The 15,151-nt window shown below is 37.5% G+C and overlaps 1 protein-coding gene across 1 annotated transcript in view; it reads right to left on the minus strand.

Annotated features, from left to right (window-relative positions):
- Positions 1 to 15,151, minus strand: part of BRAF (B-Raf proto-oncogene, serine/threonine kinase) — a gene marked incomplete at its 5' end in the record, with an annotated part of 79,927 nt that overhangs the window by 19,963 nt on the left and 44,813 nt on the right. Inside the window, 4 exons of the mRNA XM_082280663.1 lie at positions 72 to 208; positions 4,362 to 4,398; positions 5,995 to 6,154; positions 14,350 to 14,469. Of these exons, the coding sequence (XP_082136789.1) occupies positions 72 to 208; positions 4,362 to 4,398; positions 5,995 to 6,154; positions 14,350 to 14,469 (454 nt within the window). The remainder of the gene's footprint in view (positions 1 to 71; positions 209 to 4,361; positions 4,399 to 5,994; positions 6,155 to 14,349; positions 14,470 to 15,151) is intronic.

The following is a 15,151-nucleotide window of genomic DNA, read 5'->3' on the forward strand; positions in this document are numbered from 1 at the left end:
ATGAAAGAAAAGTGAGAGGAATATGGCTGTGTAATATTTCTACAAAAGAAAACAGCTGATCTTTCCCTTACCATTCTATTTCTGTCTTCTGAGGATGAGGATGATTTCCTTTCCCGTTGGGGTCCCGGTGATTTCTGTAACGCTTTCACATTGGTTAGTGACCCAGGCAAAGAAGCGGGAGGTGTTGCAGACAAGCCTGCAGCTGAGCCTAAATTTCAGAAACAGGACAGTTTTATCTGTAAGAATGCAGTTTACAAGAATGTATTGACATTAGCTGCAAGATTTGTGTTTAAGATGCAGTATCTCTAAACATCAATGTAAATGTTAAGAAAGAACAAACATATACAGGAATATTGCCCTAATATTAGATTAGTGCTCAAGTCTGATTTCAGGAAGAGACAAGTCTATACCAAACATCCCTGTATAGATAGTCCCCAGTCTCTTGTTCATGAATTAACAAAAGGACAATGTCTTTTTAAGTAAGAAAAAAATAATTTAAAATGTATTTTTTAAATTCCATTTGTTTCTTTGAGAAGAACAGTAGCATTTTAGTTAGCAGCATCTACTTCTGATAGTTCTTGTAGCTAAGCTTTTAGGAACCCAACAAATAGCTGAACTACTGTACTTTGGAATCAAAATAGACTAAGTGCAAATAATTGAACTGTTTTCTGATTGAGTCTCCAAGTGCCACCTGAAAATCATTTGGCTGTTTTAAAGCTATCTGTTAGCAGAGAACTATGATTTAAAAATTAATATTAGACTTTAGAAAGGATTAAAAAAGAACAAGTACTTTAGTTAGCTATTTGAAGCATATTCTAGGAAACACAAAAAGAACAGTATGTCTGTAGCCTGTAGGTTACCTAAACAAATCTATGCAGGAAAATGTTACTAAGAGAGCTGTTTCAGAGCCCCAGTGGCCCTTTTCAAATAGAGCACTTCACCTAGACACTGCTTTTTAAAATACATCACAATTATTCGTAACAAGGTTATGCTGACCCTTCCAATGCAAAGGACATAAAATAGGGTCAACTGTTAATTAAATTCATGCTGCTTTGCTAAACAATGTATGTCATTGAACAAGACCTCTAACATTCCACTGCCTTCTCTCACATCAGTGCTCTGGGAAGTGGTGGAAGACAATACTCCTCCTCATTCTCCTAGAAGCTCCCCTCTTAAGTAAAAAGTGTCTCCTAATGTCAATTAGAGTTCAAAACCCAACTTTGTGACTTTTAAAACTGTTGCTTAAGTTCAGTCACTCAGTGCATGCTAATTTATTAGACTATATGTATCCATCACTGGACTCAGTAAGCTAAAATCTATGCACGTAGAAGTGGATGCACAAAATAACAACCAACAATACAAAATGGGACACAGCATCTGTAAACTCTGTCCCACATACTAAAGCAACAATAATGATGCATATTGGGCATCCTAACTACTTTTATTAGCAGTTGGAAGCCAGTGACCCGAAGGATGGACTCATGATCATGTTATGGCCACTACACTGTCATTTATTCTTATATGATTCATCTGAAATCAAACATACATGGAATTAAATGTATGATGTTCCCAGAACATGAGCAATTTTCCAAAAGTTTAGTGGGCTACAGATTTTCTCTGCAATAGCAAAGATCTGGGATGCATTTTCTTTGTGGTAACTAAAATCTCCTACTTCGATTTTAATACTGCAATATAGGAACACTAGCACAATATTCACCCTTCACCAAAAACGCTCACAGCACACGGCAGAACACTGTAGTTAATCTGTTCATAATAATACCAGATGGCCTGTTTTCCAAGTTATTAGAGTAGAACACTTCAGATAATGCTGGATTTAAGTCAATAGCTTGGACTCTGAAGCCGCATGTAACATATTTCATTCTGTAGCCAGTTTGCTTGTTGGGAACACCTGTCTTCTTACAAAGACTTCTGGAAGATCTTTACAAGTTCAAAAGGTGAACTGCTCTTGATATATTCTGAAACAAAAGTCTTTGAAACAGCCAAGATGGTAGCATTTGAAAACCACACTACATGCACTGAACTAACCATTTCTACATGTATTATGTATAGACACAGGTACAAACATTTCATGCTATTACTCAATAGTTGGTTTCTCCAGCATGTGAAATCCCACAGAGATTTTTTGGGATTTTGTGCAATACAACAGATCCATTGACAGCTTAAGGCCTGAATTACCCCCACGGTCAATGACATGAAAATCTAAGTGTCTTATTTGACATCGTACAGGACAGAAATACTGTTTCAGTCAAATTTACTAACTAAATAAAAACTACTCAAACCATCTAGAGCCCTGATGTGGTGTCAACAGCACATTGTCAAAGTGAAGTATTTGTTGAAAGCTGACATGACACATTACTTGAAAAGCTTGAGACCTAACAAGATATCAATGGAAATGTTCGTAATTCACATTTGATTTCCTACATTACTTTTCAAAACAAAGAATATTAAATACAGAAGACTGTTATAGCACTGAACTGACTTAAACTGAACAGTCAAGGAAATTCTAAGTTAAGGGCATCATTTTATCTTTAAAATCACTGCATTGCAATCCAATGACCTTTGTTTAGAAAAATTATGTTAAGGTCCACAGAAAAACCTCAACTATGAAATTCCTTGCTTTTGAAGATTTAAGTCAGACTTCACTTATAATAATTTTCAAGCGTGTAAAGGTGAAAGTGGGTATGTGTGAAAAGCACATTCAAAGCATTCCAGCCAGGCCAAGCAAAAAACAGAGGTGTTTTGATAAACTCACACACTTACATACACACGGTGTGAGGGTGAGGCACAAACAGCATCTGTGGTTTTACTTATTTTGTTTGGGTGGAAACAAGAAAGAAGAGCCCAACTACCTCTGAACACTGGGCCAGGCTCAAAATCAAACACTATTTCACTGGGGACAGAATGAAGGAGGGGACTGGGAGTCCGGGATTGGTATTTCCGAAGACAGCGCATCAGCTGGTTCAAAGGGGCTGTTAGAGAGAAAGAGACGGGCAGGCAGAGACAGAAAGACAGACACATAGAAGAAATGAAAGAAGTCATGGGAAATAACTAGGATGCTTTGACTCCTAATCATAGATTGCTTCTGTACTTTGAAGGAAAAAAAGTCAATTCCCAAGAACACCGTTTCAGGACTGGAATAGTCAATTGTTTTCAGATGCCAAGCAGACAGTTTATGATCAAAAGTTAAAACCAACATGATTGCACAACATTTAAATGTTGGACAAAATGGGCAAAATTCTGGAGAGCCACACCTATCAACACATACAAAAATAGCTAAACTGGCAACTTTATTACAAGCTTGCAGGAGTAAAGGAAGTTTCTTTTTTAAAAGTGCATTTTGCTGGCATTATTAAAGACAGCTCCATCAAACACAACACATCCTACCAAATACCAGATTTGCATGGGAGAAACAAAGTCAGTGAAAGGATATTCTATAGTAATTCAGACCATACTTATGGCTGAAGCAAGTTATAATTAGTAGGAGACAACTGTGTTACTGATTTGGAGTTGGAAAAACTGTCATATGCCTGCCCTACTTACTATTTCTCTATTTTCAATATTTCTGCTTTATTCTTATATTCATAGGAATAAATACAGCACATAAGAAGCCCTCTTCAGGACCTTGACAACCAGTGGGAGAAGTGACTTAAGAGGCCCGTGCACAACACATGAAGAAAAATAAACCTCCTGGCACTAGTTCTGACTTAACTGTGAATTACAGCAGTGAGTTACTGAAGGAAACATAAAAAGACCTGGCTTTAGTGTAAGATCCTAATAATCCACTTCCAAGAGTAGCACAGGCATGCAGTACAGCAAAGCAGCAACTTCAGCAGGGGTAGAGGGGGAGAAGAACCGGAGTATTTCAAGCTGCTTTAGGATGCAGCAGTTCATATGAAAGGCCCATCTACCACAATGGTTTTCGTTGAAAACCCCTTTTGTTTCCATGGGTGATGAGGTAACAACAGGCATAAAAATCTTTGGGAAGTTGTAGTGTATCTGTGTGCAGCCATGTGAGTGAATAAGTGTGGGTGTATATCTGTGTGTGTGAGAGAGAGAGTAAAAAAGTGAAAGTACTAAGTAATTTTAAAACTAAAAAAACTAAGTGCTACTTCAAAACTTTTTCTCCTTCTGTCTCCCCCACTCCCAGAATGACCAGCAAATGACTCAATTCTTTGTGAAACAAATACTAAGTTCATGGACAAGCAAATGTAAATTCACTTTTTGTTCTAGTCATATTTTGCATTGTGTCTGTGTTTTGTAGAAGGAAGTAGGGTAATGGGAAGGGACAAAGCAGTTGTGTAATTAAATGTAACACAGTAGTTAGTTTAAATGCCACTTACCTCCCTCTCCTCGTAAACTCTGGTCTCTAATCAAGTCCTGTAAAAAATTAAAAAACTGTGTTTAATTTAGGTATTAACATTTATATTCTGGAATCAATTGAGACTGATAAGTTTGAGAATTCATAGTGTCATATGATGCCCATGAAATAAAAGTGGTTTCCTACCCTGACTTACTAATATCAATAACTCCAAAGAACTACCGCATTTCTCAAAATTAAGTTGCTTTAAAACAGCATCTCCCAGTAGTAAAGTGAAATGTACACTACTCAAAAGAGATGCTGACAGGAAAATATTGATTTAAAAACGCAGTTGGCCAAAACATACAAAGAAATATTGAGTCAAATGTTCCTGTTACAGTAGCACAAACGAATTGAATTGTCTTATCAGAACCTGGGACATCAATTTCCTGTACTGAGGTACATCAGTCAAATGAGTCCTACTTCATTTTTTCTTGTAACAACACACCTGATTTGCATAGCCGGGCACACTGTTCTTCTCAGAAATGACTAATTGCAGAAGGCTTGCTTCACTTGCAATCCTCTGTGAACTGAGAGAATCTTTTGCAACATGTCCAGACTAAAAGCAAACTATACTAAGGATTTTATAAACAGAAGTAGAAAATTCTAGCAGTTTCCTTCTGTATGTCTGTTTTCATAATGAAGCTTTTTTTTTTTTTTGTTAGATTATTATATTTGTTCCCTTCTTGTTCCATAATCATATTTGTTGCCTTACACACCTATGCTTTGCCAAAAGCACTGGCTATGCCTCAGCTGCACCACTGCCATATACCACATGCAAATGTCTACATAGCCACAACTCTTAAAATCAACATTTCACCTTTCCCTTAGCTCACATGTAAAACAGATTTTGTGCCTCAGTGTCCAGGCGGATTTCAAGACTGTTCATCTGACAAATGACTAATTTCTAGAGAGCAGACTTAGGGCTAAAATATGAACTGTGTATGTTAACAAAATCAGCAAAAACCAACATCTTGAAAGGTCCTAACTGTTCTTATGCTAACACCAACCATTATTATTAGTTACATTTCACCATCCAGAGATATCAAAATTGTGGAAAAAAACTTAAGCGTAGCAGTTTCTGAACACTCCAAAGGAAGTCTCAGAATAACATATACTGGGCTCCTTAAACTCTTAAGGAACTGTTAGTATATGTGAACTCAGCTTAATTTTTTAGTTTTCTCCAATGCCAAAAATATTACTTGGAATAAAAATACTAAAAAATCTCTGTCTTGCATAAAAATGTGTTTAACACACAGAATGGTTTGCAAGAGTGGTTACTTACTACAGCTAACACCATGAGCCTTGGGACTAATGACAGGGAAAAAAAAGCAGTTGTTTGGGGCAGAATGTTTCTTTGAAAATGAAAAGGACAGGACTGTCAAAAGGCAGTTCTCCTTTTGGAGAATGGATTATTTGTGTTCTTACATCTGTCAACAGCAAAAAAGAATCTATGAAAAAAAAGAAAAATGAATGATCTTTGAAGATTCTGACAGACCACTGAGGATTATCTTAGAAACACAGCATTTGTGCGTACACAGAGAATTTAACACACTGATATTCACAAGGAACACATCAAATCTACTATTCCTGATCTAATTGTTAGTAATACTTACATCAATATTGACTGGCTCGATTGTATTGATGTGGACGTTGGGAGCTGAAGAGGATCGGTCGCGTTGCCCAAATTGATTCCGATGGTCTTCATCTGCTGGTCGGAGGGGCTGTGGGATTGGAATGGATTTTGAAGGAGAAGGACTAGGGAGAATTGGTGGTCTGAGAAACAAAGTCAAGGAAAAAGAGGATTTAGGTCTACAAATGGCTTCAAACACTGCATAGTGGGTGTGGTAAGTCCTTTTCAACTATAATAATACATACACAAAAAAACTGATCTAAAGCCCTGAATAAAAACAATTGATAATGAACGGTCTCTACTCCCCTATGATCAATTGCAACAACTCTCTGTTGCATCAACTAGCTAATTACATGGCTGTGAAGTGTTCTGAGTTAAAACAAAGAAAACTCTACCATACCATACCAAACTAGCAATCATAAATCCTGATCTGAAAAATTCATGCTGCCCAACATGCATTGCAGACAGCAAGGTATTCTGCAGTTTCCTCACCTCTGAGTCAATGCAATACACTCATTTTAATGGTAAGCAATTGAGAACTAAAGATGCTTAACATCTCATATTAATGTTACAGTCAGAAAATGTCATAAAACAAAACGTATGGATGGGATTATTTTTCAGACAAGACAGAGTGAAAATTACATCTGGTCATTCAACCTAACTGATTAATAATAATGTATTATTGATACTAAAAATAACACGGCCAATGTATTATTGACACTAAAAATAAACATATCACCTTTTAACCTCAACCTTTAAGAAATAACTTTGAATAGCACAACATTTCAAATGTTATTTACAGTGCTACAATGCAATAGGTTTGACTTAAAAGATAAGTGTTCAGAATACACAAACAAGCTTCCTGAAGAAATGCAAACGCTGCCAGTCATAAATGTAGATAAAGTCTTTAATTTATGGTATAATGAATTGAATATTCAAAAGACAAAACAACGAAACATTTGGGTTGTTTGTAAAAAGGCAGAAAGTCACTTCTTTGGTTATCCATAATTTTATTAAAGTGCAATAAACTGGCAATTATCTCTTAGTCTAGTCAAGGTCAGTCACTGTTAAGCCTAATGATCCAATCTAATGGATATAAGGCAAAAGGCTAATGAAAACATTTGCCACCTTTGCCAAAGAAAACTTTATGTTAAAATATACATGGTATCCGACAACAAGGTTTTTAAGAGTTGGTTTCTTTTTGTCAGTTCTAAAACAGGAGTGGAGTCCTCCAGCCATTCAATGACTCATGGATTAATTACCATGACCACAAAGGCAACATCCACAGGGAGAAGCTTCAGAAATAAAACAGACAGCAGCATATAGCAGCAATAGGTCCTGATGCCACCTCCTGTAAGCAAATGCTCCTTGGCCTCTCCAAAGGTCTTTGGGGAAACTAACATTTTCAATAGGACACCTTGGCATTTTTTCAGCAACATGTTTGCTTTATAGCCTACTATCCTACCTTTCATTGAAAAGTTTATCCAGTTTGGCACTGATCCCAGAACTCAGCGCTATCTGTATCCCAAGTAGCTGTCATCATTTCCTTCCTGGCCAACAATCTCACAATTGAAAATGGCAAAACAAGGTGCTTGCAAATTAGCTCAAGTAACAGTCTAGTAAGTCTTCCAATGAAATACTTGAATATGATTGGGAAGTGGGCAGGAGAGAAGAGGCAGGGGGGTTAACCCTGCTTAACTTAAAAAAAAAAAAAAAGCAGTTACCTACTGTCACATGACAGAATATAGATATTGGAAAGATACTGGGAAGCAATGAACTCAAAAAACCAATAGTCAAATCTCTGAGAAAGGGCCTTGAAAAGCCCAGCATTTCAGAAGTTGTTTATAACTTCAGAACTATTTTTTAAAATGCAGTTGTTGTACATACACATAAGCTGAAGTCTTCATTCACTGCTACCCAAGTGCCTTCAGGTAAAATATTGTAGGTGAGGAAGTTCTGAACTTCTGAATGTTTTTGTACGTAAATCATGCAACTAGAACACACATCAGGACGTGGGACACCGCACAGATCCAAATGCAGGACCTGACTGACATTTAAAGGCACTCTATTTTCATATTAAAGCGTGTCAAATGCTACACAAAAGTATCAGAACAAAAGTCTAAAAAGTGTCTCAACCAGGCCAGTACTGTCACTGCTGGCATAGGTAACTCCTGCTTAAACTTCCTGAGAGCTCTCAGGTAACAAGGAAACTAAGGGAAATATATAACAACATCCATCAGAACATTGCACCAGGAGTGACTGTGACACACCATCTGAGCTCTGCCACACGACAAAAACAAGCCATCAGATATTCTGTGATCATGAGTAAGCCGAGGGAGAGAAAACCAGATTGAGGCAATATTGTTTCAATTACATCCTCCTTTGAGTCATAAATGGTCATCTGCTACTTCTGTATTTCTGGTCACAGGTCATCATGTCCACCATGTTGCTAACACAGATAGCATGCTACATCATACCATGTTTAAAAACAATTTGAATAGCTTTTTCTAACAATTAAATTCTTACTGGGGGAAGTCCAGATCTTTAGAAAATAATTACAGGCTGGTAAAGAATTTTTTTTTTTTCCCCAGTCTCTAAGCTATTACTTGGAGTGTCTCTGGGCTTTAGACAACAAAGAATCTGGAGATGGGAACCTCCTAAGCCGTTAGGCATGTGCTCCATAATGATTTTATTAATGGCTATCCTTGAGATACTTTGAAAAAAAGTAGGTTATTTCTGCTAAATGGAAATTTTTCTTGAAAAAGATAACTAGTGAAGTAAAAGAGACAAGGGGTTTGCTAGCTAAGACAGCCTACTGAGATCACAAGCTCAGTTTCTGCCCATGTGTGGTAAAAGCTGGATCTTGATCTGCATCAAGATCTTGACCTATCTAGAACACGTCACTACAAAGAAGGCAGTGATCCTCTGAGCTACCAAAAGGCCCTTCTTACAGTAGTCCTAAATTGTAACGACTCGAGAAAAGTAGAAGTGACACTGGAGCTCAAAGGGCCAGATCTCACCATCTGGAAAAGGGTGACACTGTCTGTTCCAGGCCAGTTCCAAAACTAGTTCTTAGGCTATGGAAGCACAGTGCTGACAAAACACACTGCAAAAAAACCCCAAGAAACAACCAAAAAATTCCCCAACCCCCCCAAAAAACCCAAGAAAAACCAAACACACAAAACCCCCCCAAACAAATAAAAACCCAACCTCTCCAAAAATAAAGATCAAATAAAATCCAAAAAAATAACTGACTTAAAGGAACATGCAGTTTGAATATCAGGAGCTCAGTTTCTGTTGTTCCTGTGGCCTTTGTGAATGGTTTACAGCCACCTTGGTAAAGGAGACCTTCTACAAGTAAGTAGATGAATCACTTTCTCCCAGCCTCCTAGATGTGGGCACTCTTTTAACAAATGATTCTCTGCTTCTGAGGCAACAAGCTGATAGTTATCAAATCTCAATCTAATATGTTATAACCTTTCCAGGCAGTATGACAGAACATGCTTTTTACCTTGGACCATATGTTTGTGATTAGCACATTGTTCCTTCCCTTTTTATCAGGCAAAACAGAAAGATGTTTTATCAGGAAACAAGGGTAACTGATAAGATGTAAAATTTTTATACCCTTTACCAAGTACAGCAAGTGCCCACGTGTCCACAGATTTACTATTCCACAAAACTGGGTCCACAAGAAAGAGTAAGGTAACTCAGGAAAGTATCTGCACGTTATGTTACATATAAACAAACATTTTTTTTAAATAATATTCAGTATGTCTACTTCATTTTAGAACTTGCAATGATATAAATTAGTTCACTTTACAAATGCAAAATGCAATTTTAATACAGATTTTCCTCAATGTCCTTTACTCACCAATGTGATGTTTCTCAAGTGTTTAAGAGCTGGTCTACTCAGGAAAGATTTTTCTTGAAATTTTTCTTACGATAGGTATATTTGGGATTCAAGTTTTTGTTGACTGCATTTTTATTTTGCTGTAGTTGAGCAAATGCTTGAACTGAAAATTCACATTCACCTGGCTTCAGTTATAAGGCATGTACCAGTTCCTTTTTAAAATGACAGCATCTCTCCTGGACCGAGATTTCTTTCTCCTCCTCACAGCCTGAACAAGTCCACCTTAGTTTAGCCATGGGGCTCAGTGTTGCACACACTATTTACCTGGCAGGCTGCACACTCATATCCAAACCAAACCTACTGCAAGCTAAAATGCGCATGAAGGTTTTAAATTTTTTTTTCTTTACACCAGAGTGTTAACATCAGACTGGATTTGGTTTTTGTTACTGCTGTTAATGAAGAACACAGTGCACTTCCAGTTCCAAGTAGTTTCTAAGGACTGCTAAGGATCTGGGATACAATGGTATTTCAGCTATAGTAGTAAGCCGGTAAATTTAAATTGTGGAGGCCAAACAGGTGCTGATTTAATTATTGAGGTACTCCACAGACGTTGCCAGAAAACACTGTAATTTTCTTTCCTCATCCCTGCAGCCTGGAAATACTCAATAATCCCAAATCAAACGCTGATTTGGAGAAATGGACAGCAGTACCAATTTGGAACTACAAGGTAAAAATCATTCTTGCAGCACCCTTTGAAGTCAGTCTAGAAGCATCACGGGACAGCTCTGTAACAGCCATTACCTCACACATGAGTGCAGATTTTTACACCAGGATAACTTGTTTTCATCCATGTTGGCTTGTAGGTGAAAAACAACTGCCAGGATGATTACAATGGGGTGCACTTATTTATAGTGGCCTTTGAGCACACATCAAAGCTGATGAACCTAAAATTCCTGATAGCTTCACATACCAGGGGTTATCAAGAGACCCACACTGTTGCTGTTAGTCCTTCCAACCAGCTCCAGGTCACTAGCATGTTTCTGCAAAAAAAGTTTTGGAGAGCAAGAGGCTACCCTCACCTGTTGTATGGACTGAAAGGGTTTTCTAAAGATTCTGATACCAAACCTTTTCTGTGCAGTAAGAATGCATATCAAGTTGCATATTTTAGGAACTTTGGGAACTTTTACAGGGAGAAGCCTGGAAAAGGCCTGGTGCCAGAACCTTTAGGGGAAAAAGTTCATTGTTTTATGAATTAAACCACAAAGCTTTTGCTAACTTACACACCACAGGATCTAAATGGCATTGTAGTATAAAATGTAATATTGTAAGACTGTATTCTTTGCTTCCTTGGCTTTTCAGAAGTTTTCTAGACATTCAAATATCTTTGGCTGAAGCAGAATGATCAGTGAACATTTGGAAGACAGAAAGGAAAGCAGAGGTGTTTAATCACAAGCTGGAGCCTGCTCAAAGGCAAGGACTGGCAAGCTTCCAAAAATGGTGCACCAGACAGTCCCCTTTTCTTCCTCCAACTTAGAAGATGAAGCATATTGGGAAATGTTGTTTTTCAAAGAGCCAAGATGTTGCCAACTTGCTTATTTCTTTTTCATGTATCTGAGATTGAGGGAACTGGGTTCACAGAAATTCTGTGCTCATATTTTATGAGCCAAGATGGAGAAGAAACTTCATGACAGTGCAACGAATGAAACAAATACAATGTATGATATACAGTTTGCTTACTTCAATTTTATTACAAATGGCTCTTAGTAGGGAGACCTACACTTCCCTTCTTTCCAGTTAACTGCAGATTGTAACTCAAATGGCTGTTTTGGCACAACAGGATAGTGCAAATGGAAAGAAGCAAAATGGGACACGAAACCTAATGTGGAGGCCGGACACATTTTTATAAGGGGTTCAGAAATGTGAAATGGGACCATATGTGCTCCCTCATCTTGGGGTGGAAAACCTGGAGGAACTGCCTATGGCTCACAGTTGGAAGAATGAAAGGCTTGCTTTAGGATGTTACACATGAGCAAAGTGAAACAGTTCTCCAGCACGTTTAGCAGCTTTTGCATCATGTCCAATGGTCTTTTCCTTTATGTTCCTTTCTCTTTCAAACTTTTCCATTTGATCCCTTGACAGTGTGTCAACATGTCACACACGCCTTTGCTCTCCAACTTGTCTTGCAACACAAACTTCCTTCTTTTGGGTACTTTGCCTTCCGCTGGGATCCCTTCACAAGGCTAGAGATGAAGAGGGATGATTGCCTTCTCTTTCCTCAGGTTTACCAAACGATTAGTAACATCCCCTCCTCTGTGAGCTGTGCCATCAAAGATGCTAGGAGAACAGAGAAATCAAAGGAACAATTATTAATCTAGGGAGAGTTATTAAAGTGCTAGTTCCTCATATTTTCCATCCCATTCTTCAACTCTCAAATTTCAATCCTGTATTCTCCTCCTAGACAAGATAAGCTCATATGTCAGCCTTTTTTTTATTCCAGTTGAGCTGTTTTCCCATACTGTAGCAGTCATCTTGAACAAAACCACAGGTGAGTATACATTTTTATAGAAAAGGCAAGTTTTTTAAATTCAGCTAGATTAACATTTCCTCAATTATGTTTTTAAAAAGCAGAGAAATATTATTAAAGAAAGGCAAGAAAGATAACTGGAAAGATGTATGGACAGTGCTATATGCGCATTCAGTAACATCTGAGCTACTTCTGGAAAGGAAATACTACATACACAGATGCTTGGGGAAAACTCTATGACTAACATGCATATTACATATGAACACCAGCTGATAATCATAAACCATTTTCAAAATGAACATGGTTTTGCAGGCATGATGTATGCCCTTTTTTTTGTTTGTGTAACAAAATGTACAGTAAAACAAAAAGGAGAAAACTAGAAACCTTTTACAGCTTCTGCAATTACAAACACTTCTAGATGCAACATGGGAAAAGCTCCTAAAAAGCAACTAGCAAGTATATTTAAATATTAACATTTTTATATATATATGGCATTAACCAGCTTCGGTCTCAAGTTTTTTCTTTCTGTTTTCACTTCACAAAACTAAGACTGCCTGAAGTAGTGCATGTATCAAGACAATCCATATTGTTGTAACCTCACAAGCTGGTAATGTGAGGCTAAGGCAATTGAAAAGCAGGACAATTCAGAATATCAGGATTAGGGCTATGTAGTGCCTTTGACATCCACTAGCATTTAACACAATTGGTATGAACAAGTTTCTTCACGAATTAATAGTTCTAGCCCAGCTACAATTTTGGCTGTACCCTGACAAAGACTTGACAAGCAGCCTTGTCCACACTCTGGTGTACTAATATCCACAGGATCTAAAGGCAACATTCATTACCTTGAAGAAGTACTTTTGAATTCACTTGAATCTGCACAAAATAGAACAAATAAGAACATAATCTCTGTACTTACCAAGTGGGGTATCCTCTGCAGGACTGTCAATCTGTTTTCCTGGGAGACATTGTATTTGATCTTCCATAAAACAGTCTTGGCTGTCCAGAGAATTTATCTTCCGGTTGAGAGTCCAGAAGTACCTGCGTAGCTTCCAGTGTGTTTCTGCTTTAGTTTAGGAACAATGTTCACGATTCCAGGAGAGCATCTCTGCCACATTCAGCTCAACTCCACACAGCACACATGTCCTGGGAATGGTTTTCTGAAGGCTTCTGTATTTGGTGTTCTTAATAAATATGCATCAGATTTCTTGAGTGTGATATACATGCCTGAGTTACTCTTCCCTGGAGATTTGTTCAACTACCTAATGCTGGATGGTGTCATTGATCTCTTTGCTATTGGGAACATAATCTAAATATGGTCTCTTATCTCTTCGTGGAGAAAGGGTCCAGAATCTTTGTTGGAAATACAGGGGTATGGTCAGTTTTAGAGGTCTGCTTTTACAAAACCTGGAGCTGCAGCAAACAATTGCTATTGGTATGCCCCTACACGAAGAGGAAGAAGACAGCTGGTCTGGAGGATACTAGAGCAGTGTATGTGGAAAAGCTACTAAAGCAGTGTTATGAACCTGAAACTGGCACCTGTTCACATCAGCCTGATAGCAATGTGGTTTATTTTGAAACTGAGGTATGACACTTCAAGGCATATAAATTGTAGTTTGATAGCAAACTAAGAGAATCTGTGAGAATATAATTTTGGTTTATATTAATTTTAAGTATAAAATCTTTCCAGTTTAGACCAGGTCTAAGGTATCATGTAGAAGAAATCAGTTTAACAGGTAATGCCCCAATTCTACAGACAGTTACACACACATTTAACTTAGGCTCATTACTAATTTACAGAATTCATGTGAATGAAAACATTCACTTTTTTAGGTTAAGCATAGGTGGATATACCTGCATGAGAAGCCAGATTACAAAAATGCAGAGTTGCAAAGCAGTATTTGAGTGTTTCTTAGCACAGTACTGAAATGTTATGTTATTAAACAGCACGAATAAGGTCATACCCAACAGAATCTGAGGGGGGCACTGAGGGGTATGATCCAGATGCTGGGGTGGTCTCTCCTAAGGAGGCCTCCTCCGGTGGTATGGGGTGGTGTTCAAAGAACTTGGAGACAAACAGCAAACTGTGAGGCAAGAACAAAACAAGAACAACCTAACTTGTGCAAAACCCAGAAGTTTCACAATATAATACTCAAAGATTTCCAAAAAGACCCCAAATCCCAAAACCTCATTGATTACATTCTAAATTTTACAGTAAAGATTACACTAACACATTAAATCTGCAAGATTTGTTAGAAGTATTATTTACTTCACAAAGGATCAAAAGATCATGCCTGAAATATAAACTTTGTGGAAATTAATTTTTAAATTTTTTAGCTGGAATTGCAAACATCTGGTTCTTCAAGAATGCCCAACTTATATCTGTGAGTACATAAACTTATACCCTGAGAACAAACTCCAGAGATGCCAGCAGAAACAGTTACAAATACCAAAATAAACTGAAATTAAATTCATTCTTGGGGAGAAAAATAGCATTTTAAATTATTCCTTACACAAAAGTCTATTTAAAAGACTTAATAGCCTCTGCTGAAACTAATCAAATAGAACAGAGCCAGTTTACACCAGATCCTAAACCTACATCAAAGACTTACACAAATAGATCAGTAACTCAATCCAAGAACACTGGACTGTTTGGGACATTCTCTTTTATGTTTCTTACCTAGGCATTAATCTTGCTAGCAGATTTATTTTCAATTATTGTAAAAGCAACTGCAATTTCACTATAATCAACCAGTGTCTCTTAAC

Source organism: Coloeus monedula (genome assembly GCF_965178545.1).
Source record: "Coloeus monedula genome assembly, chromosome: 4".
NCBI lineage: Eukaryota > Metazoa > Chordata > Aves > Passeriformes > Corvidae > Coloeus > Coloeus monedula.